This window comes from Morone saxatilis, unplaced genomic scaffold, assembly GCF_004916995.1.
Source record: "Morone saxatilis isolate NCDOM2014 unplaced genomic scaffold, NCSU_SB_2.0 Contig17, whole genome shotgun sequence".
Classification (NCBI taxonomy): domain Eukaryota; kingdom Metazoa; phylum Chordata; class Actinopteri; family Moronidae; genus Morone; species Morone saxatilis.
In genome coordinates, this window is record NW_023339729.1 from 18,443,227 (window position 1) to 18,468,411 (window position 25,185).

A 25,185-nucleotide genomic window follows, 5' to 3' on the forward strand; every position below is an offset into this window, starting at 1 on the left:
TTTTCTAGGACTTATTCATGGTGCTTTGGGAGCAACCCTACAGTCAGGTCAGCCAACACACCCCCTTGGGGCCCATCATCAGCAGCTACAGCAACAACAGCACCAGAGCATTCTTCCCCCATATCCTGGCTCAACAAATGCGGCTGGCTACCCCAGGTTCCACAACCACCCTGGGTCTTTTCCAAGCACTTCCAAGCCCGGCAGCATGTATGCACCTCAGCCACCAACACCAGCCAGCCCTTACCCCTCCCCGCTTCATGTACCAAACTCTTACATCAATGGATCAAATCGTCCATACCCTGGTTATCAATGTAACGGAGGTATGCCCCTTGACAACTACCATGCATACTATGCTTCAAACCCAAAGCACTTGGAAATGTATCGACAACAGCGGCCAGCGCTTTACTCAGAGCAGCAGTACGGCCTACATCAACGCTATGGGGTCAATTATCCACCAAGGTATGGTGAGCCAGGTATACAGGTCAATGGTTACAATGCTTGCAGTATGAGGCCAGTTCATCCCATGAGACCTTATTCCCCTTATGGTCTAAATGGAGCCTCAGATCCACAATTCATGGACCCACTCTCAAGAGCACCCTCAGCCCATGGAGGTCTAGAATATACAGCTGCTGTGAGTAAAGGCAATCAGCTTGAAGGATACCCAAACCCATACCTATCTCGGGGCCCTCAAATCTTACCCCCAGGCCAAGATCCTTTCCATATGCAAATAAAGACTGAGATGGGCATGCCTCGCCCACAGATGCTTTCTGCTCAGTTAAGTGGTGGGTGTTTAAACCCTGAAACACAGTCAGGGTTAGGTCTGCCTAATGGGAGCCTCATGGGGCCCAGTATTAAGCAGGAGCCTGGAACACCACAGACACCCACAACACCACAAAAGCCTGAGATGTGGTCAGACAATGAGCACAACTTCTTGGACCCTGACATTGGTGGTGTGGCAGTGGCACCGAGCCACGGCTCAGTCCTCATTGAGTGTGCAAAACGGGAGCTTCACGCCACAACACCCCTTAAAAACCCAGACCGCAACCACCCCACACGCATCTCCTTGGTCTTTTACCAGCACAAAAATATGAACGAAGCCAAGCATGGCTTGGCACTGTGGGAGGCCAAAATGGCAGAGAAGGCTCGAGAGAAGGAAGAGGATGCAGAGAGGAATGGCGGTGAGGGGACACCTAGCAAGGGCAAGAAGGGGGTGAAGCGTGAGCATTCAGAGTCATCAGAAACCACCGGGGAGCCTCCTTACAAGCGTTTTATCCAGGCACTAATGGAGGGGTCCTTGTCGTGCACAACAAACACATATGTCAGTACATCTCCGTATGCTTTCACCAAGGTCACGGGGCCTTACAGTCAGTTTGTGTAGAAAACATTCATGAAGAAGTCAATTAAAGGTGCTTTATTTATGACAAAGATCACAAGCACCACTGACCTCATCTGAACACTCCTTATCCATAAGGTTAGCAACAGTGTTGCATAGAAAAAGGAAACTGTGATCAGATGAGATGTAAATCACCTTTCACATCAGGTTTTTCACCTCTTTAACAATCAAGCTTTACTAGTTGACCTTACTAAGGATGTATTTATTTTTGTTGAGCAACTCTGGCAAGATACACACTGTCAAGATCTCTGGTGCTTTCAGTCTGATACATAAGGACCTATTTTTAATGGAAACAAAGTTTCATTTTTGGTGGCTTTATTTTTCTTACAAAATTTTGGAGATGTCATCTTGGCATAAAACACTGACTTTGTAAATGGCAACATTCACGGTGCTACAGTGTGTGCTTATTACAATTTGTTTTAATTCAAATGCCTTCACACTATAGCCAGAACACACTCTACGAGTGACACTCAACAACTTATGTCAACAGGACACTGAAAATTTCATCCCACTGTCAAATCATCAGCATCATAATGGTTTTTGGCAAGTCAGTGTTTCAGGTAGCACTTTTTGATAATGAGAATTAAATGTTTTGGGGATACCTTTAAATCATAAAATCTAGTTATACAGCATTGCTACACTGAGTAATTATTTTTTAAGCATCACCTAAATTAAACTGATGAATTTTTAACAGAGGGTTGTACAACAATCCATGGAACTGTTTTGAGTTCATGCAAAACAATTTTTTAAAACTGTCATTGTGTTGGTGCTTTCACTTTCCTACATGTATGTCATTTATACTGTAAATTGAGCCGTTCTAATGGTGCATTTTTAACATTTTGAGGAAATGAAATCTACATGTTGGTGTTATTTTAGTTTATTCCAGGTTTACTTTGTTGTCAGCAACTGTTTTTAATGTTCCTTACCTTAGGTTCATTGAACAAACCTGGACTGTGAATATTATATGTAGTTTTATGTCTGTGGTGCTTAGTAAATGTGCTTTTTATACACTGAGGAACATGAAACAGGGTAAGCTCAGCGCCAGTTTCAGAGGGCAGCTGGCTTGCTGTGGGGTCTTTAATTATTGCAATCTAACTGTAAGATAAACAGGTGAGATTTGTACAGTAAGTTAATTTCACTTTTTGGAATTGCTGTTATAGATTTTGTGTTGTAAAGAATGTTAACAGCCTATTTCATTGTATTTCTTTGGGTTTCAACTGATTTTATATCATGAGGTGCTATTCAACCTACTAGAAACATACAATGTGAGACTCCTTGGGCAGTGAGAAGGCTTTTTAAATAATGTACAGTACAAACCTGCCATATACCTCAAAACTAGTTTGGCAATAGGATTTATAACATATTTTTCTTTCTTCCGTTGTATATTACTTTCAAAATGTCAATAACAGTTCAACTTCAGGCCACCAAAAGGCATACAAGTTCATTTCTTACTTTTTTATCAATCTGGTAGAAAGTATTACTTGAACTTAAATTTTTGATGTTACTGTAAAATCAGGGACATTTTCAATGTCAATTTCAATTTTGTGTACATCTTCATCACCTGTATTCATCTTGTCCTTTTCTCATTCAGGTACTTGCCATTGCACCCTGAATCTAATGCTACACTTCAGACAGACAAAAATTATTTTGAGGAAAAAGACGCTTTCCTGCAATTTTTTTTTTACTTATATTTTAGCTAGCAGGATGGTGGTAACCTTTTAAAAGTAATTTGAACATATATGCACTGAGTTGACTAAAGGGAAAGTATGATATTGACTAAATAAAAAGCAATGTATTTGCTTTTGCTATGAGGCAAGACCAGGGCAGTAATTAACGTAGTTGCACATCTTTGTGCTTGTGTATAGTTAAATTTATTTATAACCACTAAGCAATTGTATAATGATTTCCTTTCCCTGTCTATTTGATTGAATTAATGCGATATATAATGGAATGACTGTCTTGTTAAAATAACAACTTACCCCACTCTTCAACATATTCATTTTCTGAAAGCACTTCATTTCTTTTTCAGGAAAAAAATATGTAATAAAGAATTACAAAACGTTTTATTTAAAACAGATTGTAAATGTGTTAAAAATAAATAAATTATGTCACATTGTACATACCAAGAACCTGTATTGCAGAAACACAACTCATTCTTTGATTTTGATGTAGGTTCATCTTGTTCTGTCAAATTGACCCACAGCTCCTCTATCAGCAATCCTCCTCATATCTTTAAATATCCTTTTGGCTCTTTCAGGTTAAAAGAATGATCATGGTTAGATTATCCAGGAAGTCTTTGTAAATTTATGCTCACTGTCACAGCAATGTTTACAGTTATAGTATCCAGTTCTCTCAGACATTAGAAGTTTTAGTTTTCTTTAACTGTTCCAGTTTTGTAAAATAAATTTACAAAAAAAAAAAAAATGTTGAATTTCGTTGTACAGGACCCAGCTACAGTAGCAGGTTGTGGTTAAGAAAGCCGAGGTATCTAAGATATAGCGGGTTAAAAGCATAGCCATACTTGAAGATGCTTCAGAGTGTTTCTGAGTGAATCAACATTACTTGAATGACTTTTTGAGCTTAACTAGCTCAAAGGTTAAGCTAGCAGTTGATACACACTTGGTCTTTTTGCAGTTAGACACTAAAGGTTTAAAAAAAAAATGTGCAACTTTTTGCCTGTCATTTTATTTTTTAAGGCTTCCCTTGTTCTCCTGAAGTTTGGTATGCTACAAAGAATGGAATTAAGGATGGGTATTAATACTGTAAGTATTGTAATGTACTGAATGCAGTTTATTTGAAAGCTGTTTATTATATCATTCCTGATATTGCTGAGATGTGGGTGTTTTTTTTAATAAAATTTATATTTATTTAAAGCAAATTGATTTGTTACTCCAAGTTAATACTACTATCTAAAGTCTTTGCATTATTGTCAACATGTTTAAGTTTTTAAATGTGGAACTACAGATGAAACTGGAAAGAGATCATGTCATGTTCAAGCCTTAGTTTTTTAATTAACCCAGGTATTTTTTACTTGTTACATCCAAATTGTGTTGTGTTTGTGGTTATAATAACAAAACTGATTACAGTCTAAAAAACAACTTAAAGCATATTGTCATAACTTTCAGTCTTATACAAGGTTGGACCTTGCCACAAAAATACTGCAGTACACATACAACATAATTTACAATTCAATAGAAAGGAGACCAATTCTTTCTGTGATTAACATCTACATTAGAATTGGTGTTTCCAACAATAAATCGATCTGGAGTCCAACATGGCACAGAAAAAGACATCTCACTTCTGGTTCTGTATGCAGCATTATGAAAGTACAGATTTTCACCAGCTCATATTTTCAGTGTATGGCTATTAACAGTTTCTTTTTTCAACAAATTATTGGATGGTAAATATAGATGACACTTTTTACATCTGAGAATGAGTTCTTACCAAAAATAAATCCAGCATCATACAAAAGATGCCGTTTCTTCATATGATGTTCAGCATTTTGTTGGTCTCCATATACTGTCAGACAAAATGCCACTTATCCACTGTGTAAGAGAAGATTAAGAACCACATTAAAATATAAGTGTTGGAACATATAACACCACAAAATAAGCCAAATTTAGAGCAGATATCTGAATATTTACTTACCTTCTGGAGACACAGGATGGGCGCTGCCAAATGCTGGGGCCTGCAGTGTAAAATGATGACAATTACCAAACCTAACCCTAATAGTTTTTGTCTGCTGTTGTTGTGTTTTCTATCATCCTTTTGAAACAGCATAATGGAAGTTCTCACCGATTTGACCACGTCTCTGGCCTCATCTGCACTGCATTTGAAAGGGCTCTCACAGCAGGAGATATTTTTGCTAAACAAAAAAGAAAAAATTGTTCAGTTCAGTGTTCATTATACTTACATAGCCAATTATACATGTACATCACACACATGCACACTGCAGGGGTTACACTACCTCCACAAACTTACCATGCGATCCCTCCACTATTTGTCTGCTTCTGCACTAGTGCCCTCCAGTGCTCATGGGTAGACTTAATGATCTCAACAGCAAAGTCCTAGAAAAAGGACAAAAAAAAAAAACAGAGAAAAATACATCATTTGGATTCCTTTGGAGAAATCCATTTACACCCATTCAGTGGACTGCAACCCCTAGTACACAAACTGTCATGTCTTATCTACTGTGTTACAAAGGTCTCAGTACCTTGTCTTTGAATTGTCCATTGAATCCAAACTGGTTCTCAGGCTTTCCATCAGGCACTTTATATTTCCTAAACCAGTCGACCGTGGCCTCTAAATGACCAGGCCTGCTCTTGCGGACATCCTCTATGCCTGAGGAGAACACAAACTCATTCATCAGAACAAGAACAATGGACCAATTTGCACCTTATCTGACCTGGCATGAATTAGAAGGTTGTAGCTGATGTATACAATACAGGCTTAAAAATATAGAGAAATTGGTTTTGCAAATGTGTAGAGTATTTTAAAAAAAAGCCTTAAACATGTTTGTTAGGCCTTAAGGATACACATGTTGTGTATTAAAAAATTGAATGTAAACAAAACTATGTTGACAATACAAACTCAGTAGGGTATGTTCTAGTTTAGTGTTTTAACTACACAGCTAGTCTGAAGTTATTCAGTGTGTTGCCAAACTTCCCTGGAAGTCAGGATTTCTGCAAATATTTATTACCAAATTCAATCACTTGCAGGTACATTAATATCTATATATATATTAATATTTATAGTATGTGGTCAAATGCAGATCTGACATGTTCTGGAGATTATTTGGGCAGCTAATCTAAAAAAAGTAATGCATTAATACCAATCATACTTTACATTTGATTCTAGATAAAATCCTAATTTCCATGACTTATGATCATGACAGGTTTCCTGGACTAGATTTCCTCAGGATCAGTGTAAGGCAGTTTCTAAATGATGATCGTTGATGTAATCTGTGGAAAACACGCACTATTCAGATTTTTGGCATCTGGATCCTCAGCATTGATGGCAATGACCTTCCAGTCCATTTCCCCTTCATCAATCATGGCCAAGATTCCAAGCACTTTCACTTGGATCACCTGACCTGGAAGGCACACCTGAAGAACAGAACAACAAATTACAAATAAACCGGCAAATCAATCAACCACACAATCAAGTTATCTTTGAAAAGTGTATATAAAGTGAGCAAAAGACATCTTATTATATAGGATAATATACTATTATATAATTTACATATATCTCTTACCTGGGTGCCGATCTCACAGACGTCAATAGGATCATTATCACCACAACACTTTGTCTCTTTGTCTGTGTGGTCTGGGTCCTCCCATGTCTTTTCCAAGCAACAGTTCACAAATGTGAGAATTTTTCAAGCAAACATTTTTAACTGACAAAATAAATAAATATAAAATGCACTCATGGGCATAAAGACAGTGGGTGTTGAAATTGCAGTATTGTTATTTGTCAGCAACCGACTAGGATCAAAATCAATAAAGCATGAAGATGGTGGACGTCTCACGAAACAATTTTATTGACTCAACTTCTCATGCAACCCAGACCCTGCAAAGTGTGCATTGTCCTCACCTGTGGGAGTGCCCCATAATTCCAAATGTAACCTTTATGGGGAAATATGTTGGCAACATACCGGAGCTTTCCTTTCTTTACGTCTTGTTTGATCGGGTTCAGCGGTTCCTTTGTTGCAATCTGGAAATCGAAGCACGTGTGAGGGTACGTGTATGTATTTATGTGTGAGTGCTTGCTTTTGCAAGTGTTTTAAGAATATTTGATTTCTCTTATGTCACCAATACTCAACACCTCGCCTTCTGGCTATTGCTATGCTAGCTAAATAACAGTGGCTTCAGGCTACTGCTATGCTAACTCCAGAGAAGGCTATTGGAGACTTTTCAGTCAAGCACTTAATTTCTTAAGTTACCTGCAGTGTACTTACTTAAGCATTTCAATCTCAGCCATTGTCAAGTGTACTAATCAGATCTTATTTTTTTTTTAATGTGAGGTACTGTATCTATAGCCTTCTTACCTCCATTTTAGCATTTGACCATCGAGGTACCTCCACAACCATGTTAAAGAGCACCTGAAAGTACAGTACAGAGAATAAAGCTATATACCGTGTGTGTGCTGGGGTAAATGTTTTTTGGGGGGTGGTAAAACGGATAGGAAATATTAGAATTTGACAGTACCTCACTCTCATTCTTCTTGGGTTTTTTAGCTGGCACATCATTGCCCTGTTGAAAAGAATACATTATACATTTTAAGCTAAAAAGTCTTTATGCAGTATTAATCCAACAGAAACTAACTATCAACTATCAAATTGTTACCTGCTCTGTCTCCGCTACAAGTGGAATGTCATGGAATGGTGAAATGTATTTTCCTTGGGATGTTTCTAAGAAAAAACAAAAAATTGGTTAGAAAATAAAACCTTCTCACGTATAATTGTGTCAATGAATTCCAAGAAGACGTTTTTTTTTTTTGTACATAAAATAATTATAATACATACATAAATGGGGACTCAAGGTTACTTACAAGCTTCTCCCTGTCTTCTTTGGCAGAAAGCGTTTGCTCAGTTGACACTGAGATAGTTCAGACTGATACGGACATTGAGCTTTCGCTATGACAAATGAACTAATTCCATCCACTCTGGTATCCAGTTGAAAATCTCCAGAAAAAAACTCAGAAAGTTTAATATATTTTTGTTTAATATTTAATTTCATGGCGAGTTACAGGTGTAGTTTTTCCACTGTCAGTTACAACTTGTATAGTTAATTTGGGGGTTCATTAGATTGTACAAAAATGAGTTATTGGTCATACTGGACATCATCTACACTACCAATGTTACTGAAGTTTTCTTTAATTTATATCAAAGCTGTATGAAAACACCTGAAGCCATAATCAAAATACAGTCATATTACCCATATTAAAGAGAATATTGTGATATTTTATAAGGCTAATATTGTTACACATAGATATTCTACAAGTGACGCATCATTGTCCACCATTAGTTAGGGAAGACCAAATAATAATGAATTAAATGTATGTATTAGTTTATTATAAATACATAAAAGTGATCAAACCTGTATCACAACTTAATGAGTGGAACTTCACCTGATGTGTGGGTCTGAATTTTACAACACCACTTTATGATTTCATAAAAAGGTCCACGTGACCGCCCAACAGGAAGTAACACCACGCGAGGATACACAAGGAAATATGCTCTTTCTGCTTATGATGTATTTCAGCTTAATGGAGACCGGGGGGCTAACATAGGCGGGGGTTTGACTCGAAAGCTAAACGCTATGAGTGCCACACGCCAAGAAAACCCTCGCACCTTGCAACTCAAAGGTCAAACGTTTACCTTGACCTGCTGGTCGACAGTGTGGTCACCAGGCGCTGGTACCAAACTGCTGCACTCACTGGACACTCATGGTGTCTGCCACGGTGCCGGTGATAAACTTACTAAAATAAATCCGGTAGTCGGGAGAATGGGGGCGTCCTCTCTCCTCCGTCTGATAGTGCATCGTTTTTCTCGAGTAATACAGACGAGGCGCCGCTGCTGCTGCTTGTGTGACGAGTTTGTTTCGGGAAGCGGAAAATGAGCCGAAAGCTGTCACCAGGCAGCCGAGCGAGCAGCGCTGCAGCAGCGGGCTCATTATACACACTTCTTCTCCTCTCGGTCCCTGCTTCCCGTTCTCCACCTCCCCCACATCCGGGCCAGTGAGCGAAACCCGCCACAGTGGAGATAAACGTTCCGGTCAGGGTTTTTCAAAATAAAAGGATTCACAGAGGCCACAAAAAGGGGGGAAACATAATCTGAATGAGTGTGAAATGTATCCTCTGGGAAATATGATTTTCATGGCTATCTACTACTACATTTTGCTCCTTTTAGTTCAAATGAAAAATCTGAGAGAAAGCCATTGGGTCAAAAAACAAACTAAAAAGGGTGTGTCCTCTTGGTAGCATCAAGGTAGTTAGAAAATGCAATATGCCAGTATCATATGTGCATCATATATATATATATCATATGAGTGTGACGCTATAAAAAAAAAAGCTCCTGGGCTAAATTAAAAAAAGAGAGGGTTCATTTCTGGCTCATAAATGTCCATAAAACGTTTCATGGGCCTATGGCGTAGGCCAGGCTTACAACTAAGATCAGGAGAGTCACCAAAACTGATTTATTATGATTATGCATCATTTGAATATATAATTGAACAGATTTTGTTAAGTGTCACTGGACCTCAACAGGCCACATATCTGCTTGTTCGTCATCATTGCACTTTTATTTTGATGATAAAATGGTTGCAACCGGAAGTGAACTCTTTCTTACATAATTACTTCACAATTCTTCCATTGCATGCTTTTGGTTATTGTAGTAGCTTCATTTTACTGCCACCTAGCCTATCAGTCCTCCCAAAACACACAACACAAAACACAAGGACATTTGCTTGACAGGTCACATTATTAATATCTTGGCAAACTAGTGTCTTTGTCCAAGGAATGGCAGATGTCTCTGACCGATAGGAAAAACATAGTAGCCTATTTAATTGATGATGCATGGCTGATATGGATAGATGGATTAATTATGATCTCTATTTTATCTTTACCTTTTTGGTCTTTTCATGAAACAGCTAACAAAAACGTGATAATATAGTAAGAGCGGTATTAGTTACCATCAGTTGAAGCTGAAGCAAGAAATTGATTGTCATTGTCATTGTCATTAACTTCAGGCTAATGCACACCAGGATTTTACAATATATTCTTCCATATTCAATGCATGTTATATTTAGAAAATTTTGTATTATCTCATCCTTTCTGAGCCACTTTGGCCTCCATTGATTAGAACAAATATGTCCCTATAGCTCTTGATTTAATGTCCCCCTGCTTTTGTTTTTATAACCTGTAAGTTAATGCATTATATGCTGGTAGTCTCCACAATACATCATGAGATCAAAGTCCATATGTATCCATTGTGCACTGAACAAACACCCAACCCAGTCACCTTGATATGTCTCTTTTACTGTTGTATAGGCTGGTCTCTGTTCAAACAAATTCCATATCGGCACCCATAAAAAACTGGTTTATTAAAATCTTAAATTGCGTGCTTGCCTTTGATGCACTTGCCAAAGGGCTTTTATTCTGCCAAGCACAAAATACTTCGGGTGCTTCAAGAAAAGCTGCTTTAAACCTTTAAGTTGGGCAGTGGTGGCAAGGTCAAAATACTTTAACTTAACATGATAATGATGATGGGAGGTGACCTGGGATGTTGTGAGAGATTCATATGGCTAAAATGTCCATTCAGTCAGTACTGATTTGGAAAGTCTGAATCAGGAGCCAAATGAGAAGAGTGTCTCTTCCTTCAGTTTCTGTCGGTGCCCATAAGCCAAGCCCTCAACCATGACTCTTGCAGTGATGGTGCCCAAGTGGCCAGCAGTAAAAATCTGTGGCTGTAAAAGACAGTTTCAGGCATGAGTGTGTTTTTATTTCCCTCTTTCCCTATTCACCCACCTGGCTGGCTCCTGCTGCTACTTTCCTTGGCTACTTCTGAAAAAAATAAGGCTCTCTTTGTTGTTCTCACCAAACAAGCCACGAAAAATATGTATATATATTAGCCTTTGTTTCTTTTAGAAATTTATTTTCAGAAAATATTTTCATTTGATCGTTTTTCACTGAAAATATGCTGTGGGTGGTCAATCATTTTCAAAACGCAGCTTATAATAATGACAATATTGTTTCTGCTTGACTAATATATTTTATAGTGCATTATGTGGAATCTGTTGTAAAGTTTGTCATCTGAAAAACAGTGGAAACAATGAGTCGAAGAAAAATTGGGAGTTATTTTGACACTCCATTAATGATTTATGTCAATTATAAAGCAAAAATGTCAACCATTACCTGCTCTGGTTACAGCTTCTCTAATCTGAGGATTTGCTGCTCTGGGAAATTCTGATGGATATTTACTAATGTCTGACATTTTAAAGACCAAATTAATTTAGAAAATAATTGTCAAATTAACCATTAATAGGAATAAAGGTCCTAATGTGAAGCTTAATTTTTTGCTATGGGCAGTATAAGTTTAATAACTCTATTTCAGTGCCTAACATTTTTTCCACTTCTCACCTTGAGCAGGTTTAAGAAAAACCACACCCTGAGTGACATGATGTCATATAAATATTGCCACACTGTCAATGCAGATAACATTGTTTACTCATTTGCATGTTTGTATAGAGCATGTGATCATTCAGTATAGTTTATTTTACCATGTCCACTTAGTTACGTAATCCTGCTAAGGCTGACCTCTGTTATGTTTGAACACAATTTGACTGGGTTTGTTTAGTAGAAAAGAGACAACAAATGAACATTTTTAAATGTAATTCTTGAGTTTTTCTTAAATACACACATAAATCATGATAATGACACAATGTGAGATACTAAAAATGTACAGTCTTATGTAAAGACCAACAGAGATATACTGGTGAGCCTATGTGTGTCTAATGGAAGTTAAACAGGTGTACTATGAGAACACTGCGCAGTGATCTGAAAACACAATGGGAACCGTCAGTACCTGTGGTTCAATGGGGAGGAAATGCATCCATTCATTGTTCTGGTAAGGAACACCATATCTGGTTGCTATGACTAGAAATCATTGTGGCAGCATGCGTGTTGATGAATTACCAGTCTAACCAGGTTTGACATTTCATAAGTGTTGATTTATAGGTTGTAAATAGAGTGAATACATTTTTGTAAGGTGAAACAAAAATATAGAAAATGCTCATTTGATTTCCATCCTTTGAAAAACACAACCTCTGTTCTTTAAAAAACACTGAAAACTAACAAGTTTACACAGCTTATTAGTCAGCATATCTATGAGTGCAGCTTGAATCATGTCCTTGAACACTTCTGAAGCAATGTATACAGTGCATGTTGATTTTCTTTCATTAATTTCATTTATTGTTGAATCAGTTTCCTGTCTTTAACATTAGCTCAGCTGCTTACAGCTTTTCACTACAGTTAAGGAGTGCACTGTAGGCATGACATGCTCAACTTATTTCTTGTGTTCAATGTTCAACTTAAATCCACTTAAATATAAAACTCAGTACTGTCAAGTGTGACTCTCAGTGCCCGGGTTATTTACATAAATACTTCCTTGTCAACCTTTTTGACATCGTTGGTGTCTCTGCAAGGTCTCACATGCATTTTATTTTGACATTTTAGTAAGAGCAAAAAGAAGCTGGGGGTCATTGTCGTCAAACCTTTGAGTTAAAGTGAGAGAAAGTGATGCACTTCTTTCCCTGGATGAACATAAAGGTCTAAAAGAGAGACGCATAGCAGCAGTGGAGAGGTGTGGCCACATATCTCTCATGACAGGTAGACATGGGGAGGAGCTAGACTACCTGTGCAGAGCTGTCTGTGCACAGTGGACATTACACCTGTTGCACTTCCCAGGCTCTCTCTCTCTCTCTCTCTCTCTGTTTCTCTCTCTCTTCCTGTCCCTCTGTTTTCCCCTTCTTTTCTCCTCGACTGGTCTGAAAGCACCAAGGGAGCTGACGGCCTCGTCATGGATCCTAAGGAGGCCAGCGGAAGTGAGAAGGAAAAAGAGAAGGATAAAGTGATAAAGAGGAGGAACCGGCCTGTGTTCCTGCGTTACCTGGAAAGGAGGAAGACGGACACTATTGTGGCTGATGACATGGCCAAAGGTGACATCAACCTGGGGACGCTGGTGAGGAGGAGTCAGTCTGACAAGACGGAGTACAGTGCTAAACTTAAAGGTACAGCAGCTAATGACCTCCCCAGGGGTCAAAACTATGGCAACAATCTATACACACGTGAGTCCACACTCAGTCTGAAAAGTCTCTCAACTCTTTACATTGCAAATATGTTGACAACACACTGGCAAGGGGAACATTTAGACAAATATCTCTACTAAAGATGGACTGTAAGAGCAGCATTTAGGACTTGAAGGCAAACATTCAACACACACTCGTATAGACTACGCACTGGTCTATAGCTCTGGATACCAGGCACCTGTTGTGTTACTATGTGTTCAGCAGGAGATACTCCCAAAGGGATGAAGCCACATATGCAAACTGTGCTCCAAACTCAGGGACTCACAGAGGAGTGGCTTTAGAAGTGTTCCAGACCAGCTGGTAAACAAGACTTGCACCAGTGAAGTGTAAAGAAGGATTTGCAGATCAGTTTTCATCAACAAATAGGAAACTAAGTTTCAAGAGATGTCAGATACTTACAGTTTGGTTCACAATGAATATAATATTTTTATTTGCAGTGTTTGACCCAGACAATGTAAAAACTAGTTGGAAAGGAGAATGAGCTGTAAGTTGCCTCATCACAAATGCTGACATAAGTCTTTTCACAGACACACACACGTTCACTTTTCAGAAAAAAAAATGGCTTCACCTGTCCATGGAGTGCAGTCAGTGACTGGGAATGCTGCATGTCAGGCAAAATGACTGACATCATTGTGTCAGCGGGGGGTTACTATTAAAGATTAGCCAAAGTATGTAGGTTTTCCTGTGCCACTTGTTCCTGGGTTTCCTGTGAACAATACACATCACATGCCAAAATGACTAGTGGCACCTTGTTTAAGATAGCAAAGTATAACCTACTTCTCACTTGGTGTTGCACTGATAAGATAACTTTCACACACACACACTACTTCTATTACACACACACACTTGCCTTATCAGCAGCTTCTCTGTTTACTTGAAATAGAGACACTCTCCACTCCTTTGTACTTTCTGTTCTCTTGACCGACCTGCATCATGGCAGGCAGGGTTGTCAAGAACACACAGTGGTGTTTTCAGTAAACCAATTTCCTCTCCTGTTTGACTTTAGCCTCACACATGACAGGCAGTATTACATATTTACAGTGGTATTACCATTGCAAATATTGACAGAACGATGACTTCACCGAAAGAGGAAACATGTGAGTTGCTGCTCGACAGACAGTTCTCATCTGCTTGTCAGACAGGTTGGTCAAGCCACAGAACCATGGCAACATGACATCAATATGTCTAATTATTTACAGTAACTAAATGTAATAGTGCTGGCAATGATTTACAAGCACAAAACCTAAATAAACAGTCTCTAATAAAATATGTATTTATCCATAAATCATGCTGATGGTCACTTTTATGTGGCTTATTGTTTGAGGACTGAACTCATTCTAACTTCTTCTGTATGTATGTGACAAATGTTTTGGGGCATTAAACATTTTTTTTTCATTAGACACAATGAATAGTAACATACACAATATAGGATATATGTCCAACTTTCCTTTTAGTGAAAAGTAAATCCTTTCAGTGAAAAGTAAATCCTTTTAGTGAATATTTTCATGCAGTGACATTTTCACGCTTTCTTCAATTTCAGATTACTTTAGTCAAAATATATTTTCAGTGATAAAATCCCATTGTGCACTTTGCTGTGTAGCAAAGTCTGACATATCATTTATCTTGATGGCGATACATGATACACTGTGCCTTGTATTCTGTTCTAGGGCTGTCTGTTGGATCCCTTTCAATGGGCTGAGCAGTGAAAAGCCCTGTATCCACTTTCATGGGAACTCCTGTGCCGGCAACCATAACTCACCAAACATAATGCTGGCAAAAGGATAAGTCAGCACAGTTTAAGGTCCACTGCTGAGTCCTGATAGGCTGTAATAGTCGTTTTTTGTAACATTGTGAATGTGTCGTCAGGGGGAAATCTTTTCAAGGCGAGTTTTGAATGGGACAACTTTCACACAGAATTAAAAGTGTGTTTAAGACAGTCTTTATGCAATTTCTATTTTTATGCAATATGCCTCAATCCTGCGAACCACCTAGATACCTCACCTGATCTCTCTTAGAAGTTTTCATTGATTCTGGACTCTCTTTTCACTCTAAAAGCCCATGTGGATACGTGACACTTCATGATACTTTTGAAAAATGAATGTGATCTAACATTTCCACTAGTAAAATAGTTTTTCTGATGATTTTATAATGAAAAATGTTATCCCACAGTAAAATGGCAGAAATATATTAACAGAGATTCATTCCAACACTTCATTAGACTCATACAACAGATAACCTTATCTATTTTTTGAAGTATTATCAGGCATTGACAAGTTGATTAATAACTGCTGAAGGAAAAGGCTTATGACTGCGCAGTTCGGTATACACTGAGTTTACTCAACATTTTTTACTGTGTTAAAGCCAAAGAAGCTGAAGAAAGTTGTGATTCTTTATCGGTTTCACCTGTTACACTTTCTTCAATCATTCAGAGGAGATAAAAACACAAATGGGGTGGAGGGCACAACATTTTTAACTGATACACTGACTGTACTAAAAGGGGACCACATTTAAATCACCTATCAAAAGGTGATCTGTATCAGGATAAGACACAAAAACATGAACATCTGTACAATGCATTCAAAACAACCACAGTCATCCTTTAAATTAGTATTACTTTTGTGACATTTATAAAGCACAGTCTCTGTTGAGATTTTCAAAGAGGCGATGATTCACCTTATGCAGGCGTTAATTTAGTTCCTGTATCTCCGGAAAAATGTAAGGGTTAACTGTAAGCTGTGTTGCAAGCAGAATGTGATCAGATCTCTTTCGGAGTCAGCCACATGTGAACACAATGTGTTCAGTGTTCACAATCATGAGAAAGTACTGCCAGTGCGCACTGGCCAGAAACACACGGCCGCTTCTACTCAGCTTCAGCAAAAGGCAGCCAATAGTTACTGTACCTTTCCCTCATGGCAACGCTGTAGTGGCATTCACAGCATCTGCAACTTGTCATTCCTGTTGCCTCCAACAAAAACCTTTTATAAAAATTAAATCATGAAGAAAAACGTTTTCACTTTTTTGGCTGCATTGCTTATCATGTGCAAAAACATTTGATCCGGTCCAAACCCAGAGTTACAATAAGGAGAGCACATACAAATACCAGGTGTAAATACAAAAGGTTTAACTGGATTAATGATTACCCAGAAAGCTAGTACGTGTAGTTGTAGTTGCAAATGGTGCCTTGGCTGCAGCAAAACATACCGTAAAGAAGGTCTTAGTAATATTTTATACACAAGTTGAACTTCTTATGGTCAAATCTTACGCATGTTTACCTCTGTGTTTATATGTGTGTGTAAAATTAGTAAGCCAGGGACCGTGTTTATATTCCCATGTGAATCAGTGTCAGTGTGTGTGTGTCCTTGCATATGTAGGTGTGTGTTTATCATTGTGTGGCACTTCCCCTCCCAGTCTGAGCAGATGGAATGCCTGAGCACGACGAAGCATTACATCAGCGGCACGATTAGTTCCGTAACCTGACACGGGCCTCGCAGCCTTCTGCCTCCCTCCCTCTCTCTTCATCACTCCCCCACTGCCCCCCCTCCCCTCCAGAGAAGGAAGTGGTGTGTAGTGTCGATTAGGCAGCAAGGAAGCATCCCTCTTCCCTGAACAGACACTCCTGCCTGCCATGCAAAGCGCAGAGCAGCCACAGTCTGATTAGGCTGCAGAGCAATAAAAAAAGAGGAGTGAGCCTGACTGGCATGTAAAGTGAGGTCTTTTGGCGCTTGAGTCAAAATAATTAGATCACTGTGAAATACCGTGATCTAAATGGCTGCTAGGGCGTCAAGCGAATATGTTAGAAGAGATGTAGGTTTTTTCAAGCATGCACAGCCCACAGGGCCACGGTGTTTACCAGCATTTGAGAAAATGTGCCACAGATGGCTTGAAATGCTGGCAAAAACATAACATTTTTTGGAAATAGGATTTACAGCAAAACGTAGGTGCACTCACATCATCCGTTTTCTATGCCCTTGTATGACTTGTACTGGGAGTCTGTAGGCCTGGTGCTGTGATAGCTACAGGACAAGAGAATGTGACTGGGGCTTGTGTTTATTCTACTTCACTTACACCTTATAGCTTATGTTTATTTTATAATAATTTCATAATCTCATCTTTTCTCAGAGAAAATGACACCACATGACCTGTCCACGCCCCCCTCTCCAGCATTGGACCCAGAGGAGGTCCGTTTGAGGAAGATGAACCGCAGGGCAAAGGTCATTCAGGAGCTTGTGCAGACTGAAAAGGACTTCCTCACAGACCTGGAGCTGTGCATCAGAGAGGTGGTCCAGCCTTTAAGGAATCTGCAGGTAGATGCTTCTCAGAGCTTTTTTTTATGATACCATTTTCTTAAAGTAAAACTCCCAACTAGCTGCCTGCTGAGAAAAAGTTGATGTTCAACAGTGACACTTGTGTAGTACATCACTATAATATTTACCCCCGACCTTAACCTAAGTCAAACGTGACCTTATTTCTGACACAACCATAAAAGTAACCCTGATTTACACACTAAGATTGGAAGAATCACTTTCAACTTTTGAGATTTTTTACAACTAATAATCAGGAATCAACACTGGAATATTCAAATACAGGGTGAATGAATAAACATGACAGCTTATATATACATGTATAAAGATGTTGATTGGTATTTTGACAGAAAATGTACTATAAAAAGATTCTGATTGTTTCATTTGTTAAACCCATTTCACAGTATAGTTTCCTTATCCTGTGTTAGGTTGTGGATGTAGACAGGTTGTTCACCAACATGGAAACAGTGTGTGAGGTATCTGCTGCACTCCTTCACAGACTGCATGAGGCCATAGCTGACCCTGATCTAGAGGCAGTTGTCATTGGTAATGCCATATTGACTTTCGTATGATTTAATTATTTCTTGACTTTTTACTGCTCTGGTTGATATTAGATGTCCCATTTTGTAAAATTTTTTTATTTGAAGGAGACGTATTCATCCAGGCGAAGGCAGCTTTAGAAGATGTGTATAAAATTTACTGTTACCACCATGATGATGCCAACATGTCACTAAAATCCTATGAGAAAGAGGAAGAAATAAAAAAACATTTCACCACTTGTGTATTAGCACTGAAGTAAGTCACTTCCTCCAATAATTTCTCAAAATATTCATGACTTCCTTGATATTCTAAATGCTATAATTTACTGCGTATAATCTTGGTGGTGACTGTGTTTCTTTGTCTTTGTATTTACAGGAAAATCTATGACTTAGAGTGAGTAACCTTTTTCATGTAAGATTGATGTTGACATTTAAAACTGAATTCCATACTAAATAAACTATAGGTCTTGATTGTTGTATTAAATAAGCAATTTTGGTAGTTTTTGTTGTTTTCTGAATATCTGTACTGTAGGACATAACAGTTCATGTTCTGTATAATACATTTATTTTGTACAGAGGGAAACCCAACTTGCTGGACATGGGTTCACTGCTCATAAAACCTGTCCAGAGGATCATGAAGTATCCATTGCTGCTTCGGGAGCTATGGCAGGCCACACCTGAAGACCACCCTGACTATCGGCCACTGCAGGAGGCATTCACTGCTGCCAAGATCATCAACGTTAACATCAACGAGTTCAAGAGACGCAAGGACATAGGTGAGATTTTATTTACACATAAATGGGTATTTTATAATTGATGTGTATCAAATCCAAATCCATCAAAACTATGTTTTCGCTACCTATGCAAGGCAAGATTAATTGTATATTATCTCTTGGTTACATATTCCTGTTCATTCTCAGTAATGAAATATAAGAGGTTGGAAGATGAAGGCACATTGAGGGGCAAACTACACAAGTTCAACATCCACTCTATCCGGAAGAAAGGTGACAGGTTTGCTGGATATCTCAAGATCCTCACTGGAGTTGAACCACAGGTAAAAAAAACAAAACATGTTTGACTTCACTAAACACTCACTGTAATTGTAATAAAACAATGAGTACATGGAATAAAAGCCATGAGACTTGCGGACTTAGCACTTAAGTGAGACTAAGTGAAATTATGTTACGTCACTGATATGCAAATTGCTCCTTTTATGGAGTTGTTATTGGGTTGGAAGTGCAGAAAAGGCATAATTGGCTACTATTAAGGCAACATATTTAAACTCTTGTTTCTGTAGGTGAGAGACGAAGTATTTGATAGAGAAGAGAAGCTGTTCAGGAGTCTGGAGAAGGCTGTGAGGCTGCTGGTAAAGAATGTTCAATGTTACCTGCAGCACACTCAGGTAAGTACACATTAGCATTACCTATGACAAAATGTGTGTGTTTCAATGGCTTAAAATATTCTGTGAACTGTCTAAAACTTTTTTTCTTGACGTCTTTGCTGTAGGAGATGGTGTCTGTAGCTGTTCAGAATGTCCAGGACATGGAGAACATAGTCAAGGATCCAAACAAAAATGGGACCAACGGCTCATCGCACAGTAATGGAAATGACCCCTATAAGCACTTTGTAAGTGTGGCTGTTTTTGTACTTCGCATTAAAATATTATTTGTTTTTTTATTCAGGATATAACGTACTTTACTATCCAGGTTTTCCCTCTTCACTTACCTCCCCAAATCTTCTGTATTTGAGTCTGTCCTTGCTGTTCCTACATGACTTCCCACTCACCCTGCAACTGTGAGTCATCTGTCACTTTGCCCATAGCTACCTGTCTTCTGTCCATTATATCAAACCTCTTCCTCCTATGCCTCTAACCTTCCTGCTAGATATTTCAGCAACTCTGCCAACTTCCCTTTTCTACCCTCTGCTCTCTGTGGATTGCACTATTGGCAATTGCAAGATAACTATACCTTTGAATAAGATTCTTTATATTCTTTTTGTTGCAGCTCTTCACTGCAGCAGTTTAGCAAAGTCTGTAATGAGCTACACAAAATAAGTGTAGATGTGAAGGGACATGCACTCTAAGAGGGAAAGGAAACAGACATGAACAGGGTCGTGTCTGCGACAATCAAGACATGAAAGTTGTGACTGATAGATGCTTTCAGGATACAGAACAATTTTTCCACAGAAACAGTTCTTTTTACTTATGTATAGTAACCATTATAGGCTCCACACTATAATAGATTAAATCTGTTATGTCTGCAAAAAATGTACTGTTAACTAACTAAACTATTAAAGTGTACTTTACTTCTTCCCCTTGCAGAAAATTGTTGCAAATTAGAGACACTGCAGCATACTGAAAACAAGACATTTAATAGATCATACCTAAAACACACAGAAGTAAACTAAAAGTACCTGAGTTCATAATGGAGAATACTTTGGTAGACCAATATCATATATATATATATATATATATTCATCTTTTGCCACCTAATTGATTTCTTCCTTCAGAAAGACAGTATGGAGTGCTTGGTCCTATCCCCCCTCTCCTCCCTGCAAGGCATGTTCACAGCCCCGCAGAAGCTCATCCAGAAGCGTTATGACAAATTGCTAGATTACTGTAGTCGCCTGGAGCGCTCTTCTTCTTTCTCATCCTCATCCTCGTCTTCCACCACTGCCTCCTCTCCTTCACTGGTGTCAGAAGAACCGCCTGGTCCTGCCAGGAGGGACTACGAAGCTCTCAATGCCTTACTGGTAGAGGAGTTGCAGAGATTCAACATGGCCGCCTATACCATCCTGACCAACTGTGTGGTGTATTTAGTGGCCCTGCTCAGAGGGCTGATGGATAAAATACTGCTATCTTCCCCATCCATACAGCAGCTACCAGTGAGCATCCCACACATAAATCACATCATAATTACAATCATAATTAATACATTTTAATATTGAAACTAAAATGTGTCATGGTTGCTCTTTCAGGCTCCATTGTCAAACATTGCTGAAGTGCAGAACAGCATCATGGATGAGCTGAACAATCTGACTTTTGTCAAGGATAACGCACAGAAGTTAATGGAGCGAAAAGTCAGCTTTGAGAGGCAACGAGACAAGAAACTAGCGGTAAGAAAATATAAATAATTTAGAATAGATTATTTACATCTAGAGACTAAAATGCACACCACAGCTTGCAATCTGTACAATTTATATTCCTGGTAAGCTGTGTAAGCATCTGTAGACTTCTCATTGACTCCAGGTTAAAACAAAAGTCCCACATATTCCTTTCAAAATGTTTTGAGCCAATTCCAAGCCATGAATGAGCAGCTGCAAGTCTTATCAATAGTAGACACAGAGAACAGCTCCAGGCTGTGATTAACTGGGGCACTTGACAACCCAAAGCTCCACCAGGTATCAATCCCCCGAGACTACGTGTGTAGGTGTACACATACGCATGTGCACCTATACATATATATGTGTGTATATATTTAGATCTTTTATAGATTTATTTGAAACTCCTACCACCAGGGGCTTATTATCTTTCACCCTCCCTGGAATACCCTCGTACACTGATAACCAACAACATGCCCACATGTGCCCACATACCAGACCCACTTCAAATAATTACACCAACAAACCTTTGTGCTTTGCCTTCCCCCAGATGCCAGAGGTGCAGCATCAAACTGAAGAACAGCGCGCCTGGCTGCTGGCAGAACACCCACTGAGCCGTCTGTACCAGCTTAAGAGGAAGTGCAATGGCTGCCAGGAGCAGGACCTTAGCCTGCTGGAGGGAGAGCTGGTGGCCCTGCTGGAGGACACAGACCCATTAGGCAGCAGCAGCCGCTGGCTGGTTCACACTGGAGGCAAGTGTGTGTTTGTGTGTGTGTGTGTAAGGACAAAGACCCACAGGGCAGAGATAGCTCTTGGCACATTCTGTTTGTAAGAGACACAAGGTGAATTAAGTTATCACACTAGATCATCTGCAGGTATGGTCGGTGTAGGTCTCTCTTTCATACACATTCCTCTGTGAATACACCTGCATCTATTAGATGACTGAAGCTGTGCAAACACACCAAACTTTACTTTCTGACACTGACAGTCAGTCAACACACAAGAATCGGTCCCAAGGGCTCCTGTGATGTCATGGTTGCTGGTACCTCTTTGGCTGCCTCTGGAGATGGTTGCCTCACAACAGGGCCAACTCCATAGCTTGTCTCCATCTCCCCTATACGTCTTGCAGAGGCACCTGAGATCCCAGTGTCTTGTTTGGAACAAACCGCTGCGCGTTGTAAGCAGTGTTACTTAGAGTACAAAGCCTCTCCCTGTGGGTATTCAGAAACAAGGACGGAGAGATGCTGCTTGCATGCCTCTCTGTACTCTGCAATAACAAGTACTTTTTTCATGAGCTATAGAAAAAATAGTGTGTGTATGTTTCCTGGTGCGAAGTACATTTCTTCACAGACTTGTCTTTCCCTCTGGGATTACAAGCATTCCCGGGAAGTTGTTATTTCTTCTGTTGATATCAACACTATGAATATGCTTGCCTCATATTTACACATTCTTCAGTTCGCTAACATTTAAGATTGTGTAAGCAAATGCTCGAGCTTATGCTTACTTACTGTTAGACATTTAAAAGGTCAATTCACCCAAATTACAAAATAATTTAGTTTTATTGCTTAGGTTTTGTTGTCTGTCTCTGAGATATATGATGTGAGTGGATTATTAATTATAGTGCTTAAAGCAGCAACAAGGAGCTTTCATTTTTTGTTGATTCTGGCAGCCCCTGTGGACAAAAATGGAAGTGTTTGTACCGCCTTGTTGCATTGATGTCAAGGAGAATCTGACCTGGTGGCAGGCATTAAGAACTACATAGAAATAGTCACTCTTCTCGCTGATGGTCTTGTGTGCTTATGTAGATCATATTGAGGCATCAGTTCTAAATTGAGACTGTTATGTAACAAGTTAAACACTCCTTGTAGTAGGTTTAAATAAATACATTTAAAAAACTCCTCCTCATCCTGGTTACTCTGGATAATCCACAGACCTCACAGAGAAGAGTTTTTACAGGGCCAAATTTCTTCTAAAGAAATAGTTTGTATAGGTTCTGTGGATTAACTGGAGTAACTGATGCTGTGCGGTCTATTTCAGAGTTTTTAGCACCACAAACAACCAATTTACTGTGGAAACCTGGATAAATTAAAACTATCCGCATGACTAAATAACACTATCCTGACAAACTGTCCCTTCGTGTCACTGTTAGGTACACAGGGCTACGTCTACTCCACATTCCTGAAGCAGTACAACCCTCTGAGGGACTCCCAGAGGGCAGGCAAGATGGTCAAAGAGCAGCCACAGCAGCAGCCGCCTGCCATGGTGGATGAGGACTTTGACGACCTCAGTCTGTTTGTGTCGGGAAGTGGCAGCAGCAGCCTGCGCAGCTTCAACCTCAACACCACCGACAGCAGCTCAACCCTCTCTGGACTACAGGGGGAGCCAGAGAGCCCTGAAGACCTGGAGGACACAATGGACAACGAGGCTCAGCAGGTGTGTGTTCTTGCACCATATGGATGTCATTTTAATATACTGCAGTGCTTAGAACTGGGGAGACAGGTAAAAAAAAATCTAATAAATCTTTGTTCAGCTCAGTTTGGGTTTCAGCTTGAGAACAGTCAAGGTCAAGAAGATTAATGTCCTTTGAAAGGTTGTGCCAAATCAACAGTTGCAGACAGACTACAGGTCAGCATGTGCATATGCGGAAGAAAAGCAATTTGAAATGAACAAAGCAGTATCAGAAATTTTGCAAAAATTAGGCGCAAAATAGAAACAACAACAAACCACACACCACATAAAGCTCATAATTACAATACAATTACAGCTCAGCAAGCCATGTAACTTTAACTGGGTGTTCAGTCAGCCTTAAGTGCCTCCTCACATGAGCCTCCACCTGTAAAATATGAGGGTTGTTATTATAGAGGGCCAGTAAAACCGAGGTGGGCAGTTATATACTGGATGAGCAGAAGTTTTGCCAGTGTTGTAACAGTGCACTTGACAGCTTTACAGTGTCTCCGTCTAGCTTGCATTGAAATTAAATGGGGTGAATAACATGATGACGGGGCTGTCACTCTGGCTTCTACACTTCTGTGGTTTGTCATCTACTATGACTACCCACTCTGATCTTCATCATAACATGACACGGTTATTGGTCTTAAAATATGAAATGTTGACAAGGGTCAACAGATTGTAACCAAAGAAAATTAAGACTGGTGGTGACATTCTATTTGGAAAGCTAACAAACAGTGCCACCTTCTGGATTTACAGGAGGATACACTTAAATATTATTTCATCATGTGCAAGTAACGATTTGCCATTTAACATTTCAGAGACAAAAAAGTTCTTTGTTCAGTTTGTTTTCACTAACAAACAAAAAGAACTGTATGCTGTTGTCTTTTTTTCCCCAAATTGTAGAATTATTTTATCCCTGATAACATAGACTTGTGACTTGTTTCCACAGTTTTATGCCGTGTACGCATTTCAAGCACGCTGTGACCAGGAGCTGACCTTGCAGGAGTACCAGCATGTCCGCATCCTCCAGTTCTCAGACCTGGGAGGTAATAAAGACTGGTGGTTAGCCGAGTCAAACGGACAGAGGGGATACGTCCCTGCCAACTACCTTGGCAGGATGTCCTATGCATAAATAGAGGCCCTCTATTTATCCACAGGACATCCAGAATTCCAAACCGTCAAGAACACCAGACCCAAAACCAACATGTGGCATTTTAAACCAACCTGCTTACTCTTTAATACATAATTGAAATACTCCTGAATGTAAAACATGTCACATTTCTGCAAAATTGCACTACACTGGATGTTATCAGAGGTCTCATACCAAAAGTGTTGAATGTGTTGAATCTACTTTGCCTTAAGAAGATCATAACAAGAGAGCTCACCAATGGAACCAATAATCTGTGATGAATATAAATAGTGGTAGGAAAATACAGGGCACTGTGCTAAGCACTTTTTCTACTTCAGTGTTGTTGAGTTTATATTGATAAAGTGATTTATCCATGAAGGTAATTTTATATGTGAAATGATTTACAGAT

At 39.3% G+C, this 25,185-nt stretch overlaps 3 protein-coding genes across 4 annotated transcripts in view; 2 read left to right on the top strand and 1 right to left on the bottom strand.

Annotated features, from left to right (window-relative positions):
- tet2 (tet methylcytosine dioxygenase 2) overlaps positions 1–4,271 on the top strand; it is a 29,886-nt gene extending 25,615 nt beyond the window's left edge. For both annotated transcript variants that reach the window (XM_035660318.1, XM_035660319.1), the window contains exon 10: positions 9–4,271. In XM_035660318.1, the coding sequence (XP_035516211.1) occupies positions 9–1,378 (1,370 nt within the window). In that variant the 3' untranslated portion in view covers positions 1,379–4,271. The remainder of the gene's footprint in view (positions 1–8) is intronic.
- ppa2 (inorganic pyrophosphatase 2) lies at positions 3,687–9,138 on the bottom strand. Its single transcript, XM_035660321.1, has 12 exons — positions 8,874–9,138; positions 7,738–7,802; positions 7,600–7,644; positions 7,440–7,493; positions 6,986–7,105; positions 6,648–6,734; positions 6,372–6,498; positions 5,607–5,734; positions 5,375–5,460; positions 5,189–5,258; positions 5,042–5,081; positions 3,687–4,938 (listed from the first exon to the last, which is right to left on the bottom strand). The coding sequence occupies exons 1-12, from the start codon at positions 9,064–9,066 to the stop codon at positions 4,916–4,918; spliced, it is 1,038 nt and encodes a 345-aa protein (XP_035516214.1). The 5' UTR covers positions 9,067–9,138; the 3' UTR covers positions 3,687–4,915.
- Positions 9,139–12,857: 3,719 nt separating this feature from the next.
- On the top strand, positions 12,858–25,174 carry arhgef38 (Rho guanine nucleotide exchange factor (GEF) 38). The gene is made up of 14 exons (XM_035660773.1): positions 12,858–13,179; positions 17,377–17,561; positions 17,987–18,104; positions 18,206–18,353; positions 18,474–18,491; positions 18,674–18,873; positions 19,018–19,151; positions 19,395–19,499; positions 19,604–19,723; positions 20,606–20,980; positions 21,074–21,211; positions 21,747–21,948; positions 23,346–23,629; positions 24,597–25,174. Exons 1-14 carry the CDS (start codon positions 12,969–12,971, stop codon positions 24,777–24,779), a joined length of 2,421 nt encoding a protein of 806 aa, XP_035516666.1. The 5' UTR covers positions 12,858–12,968; the 3' UTR covers positions 24,780–25,174.
- The last annotated feature ends 11 nt before the right edge of the window (positions 25,175–25,185 follow it).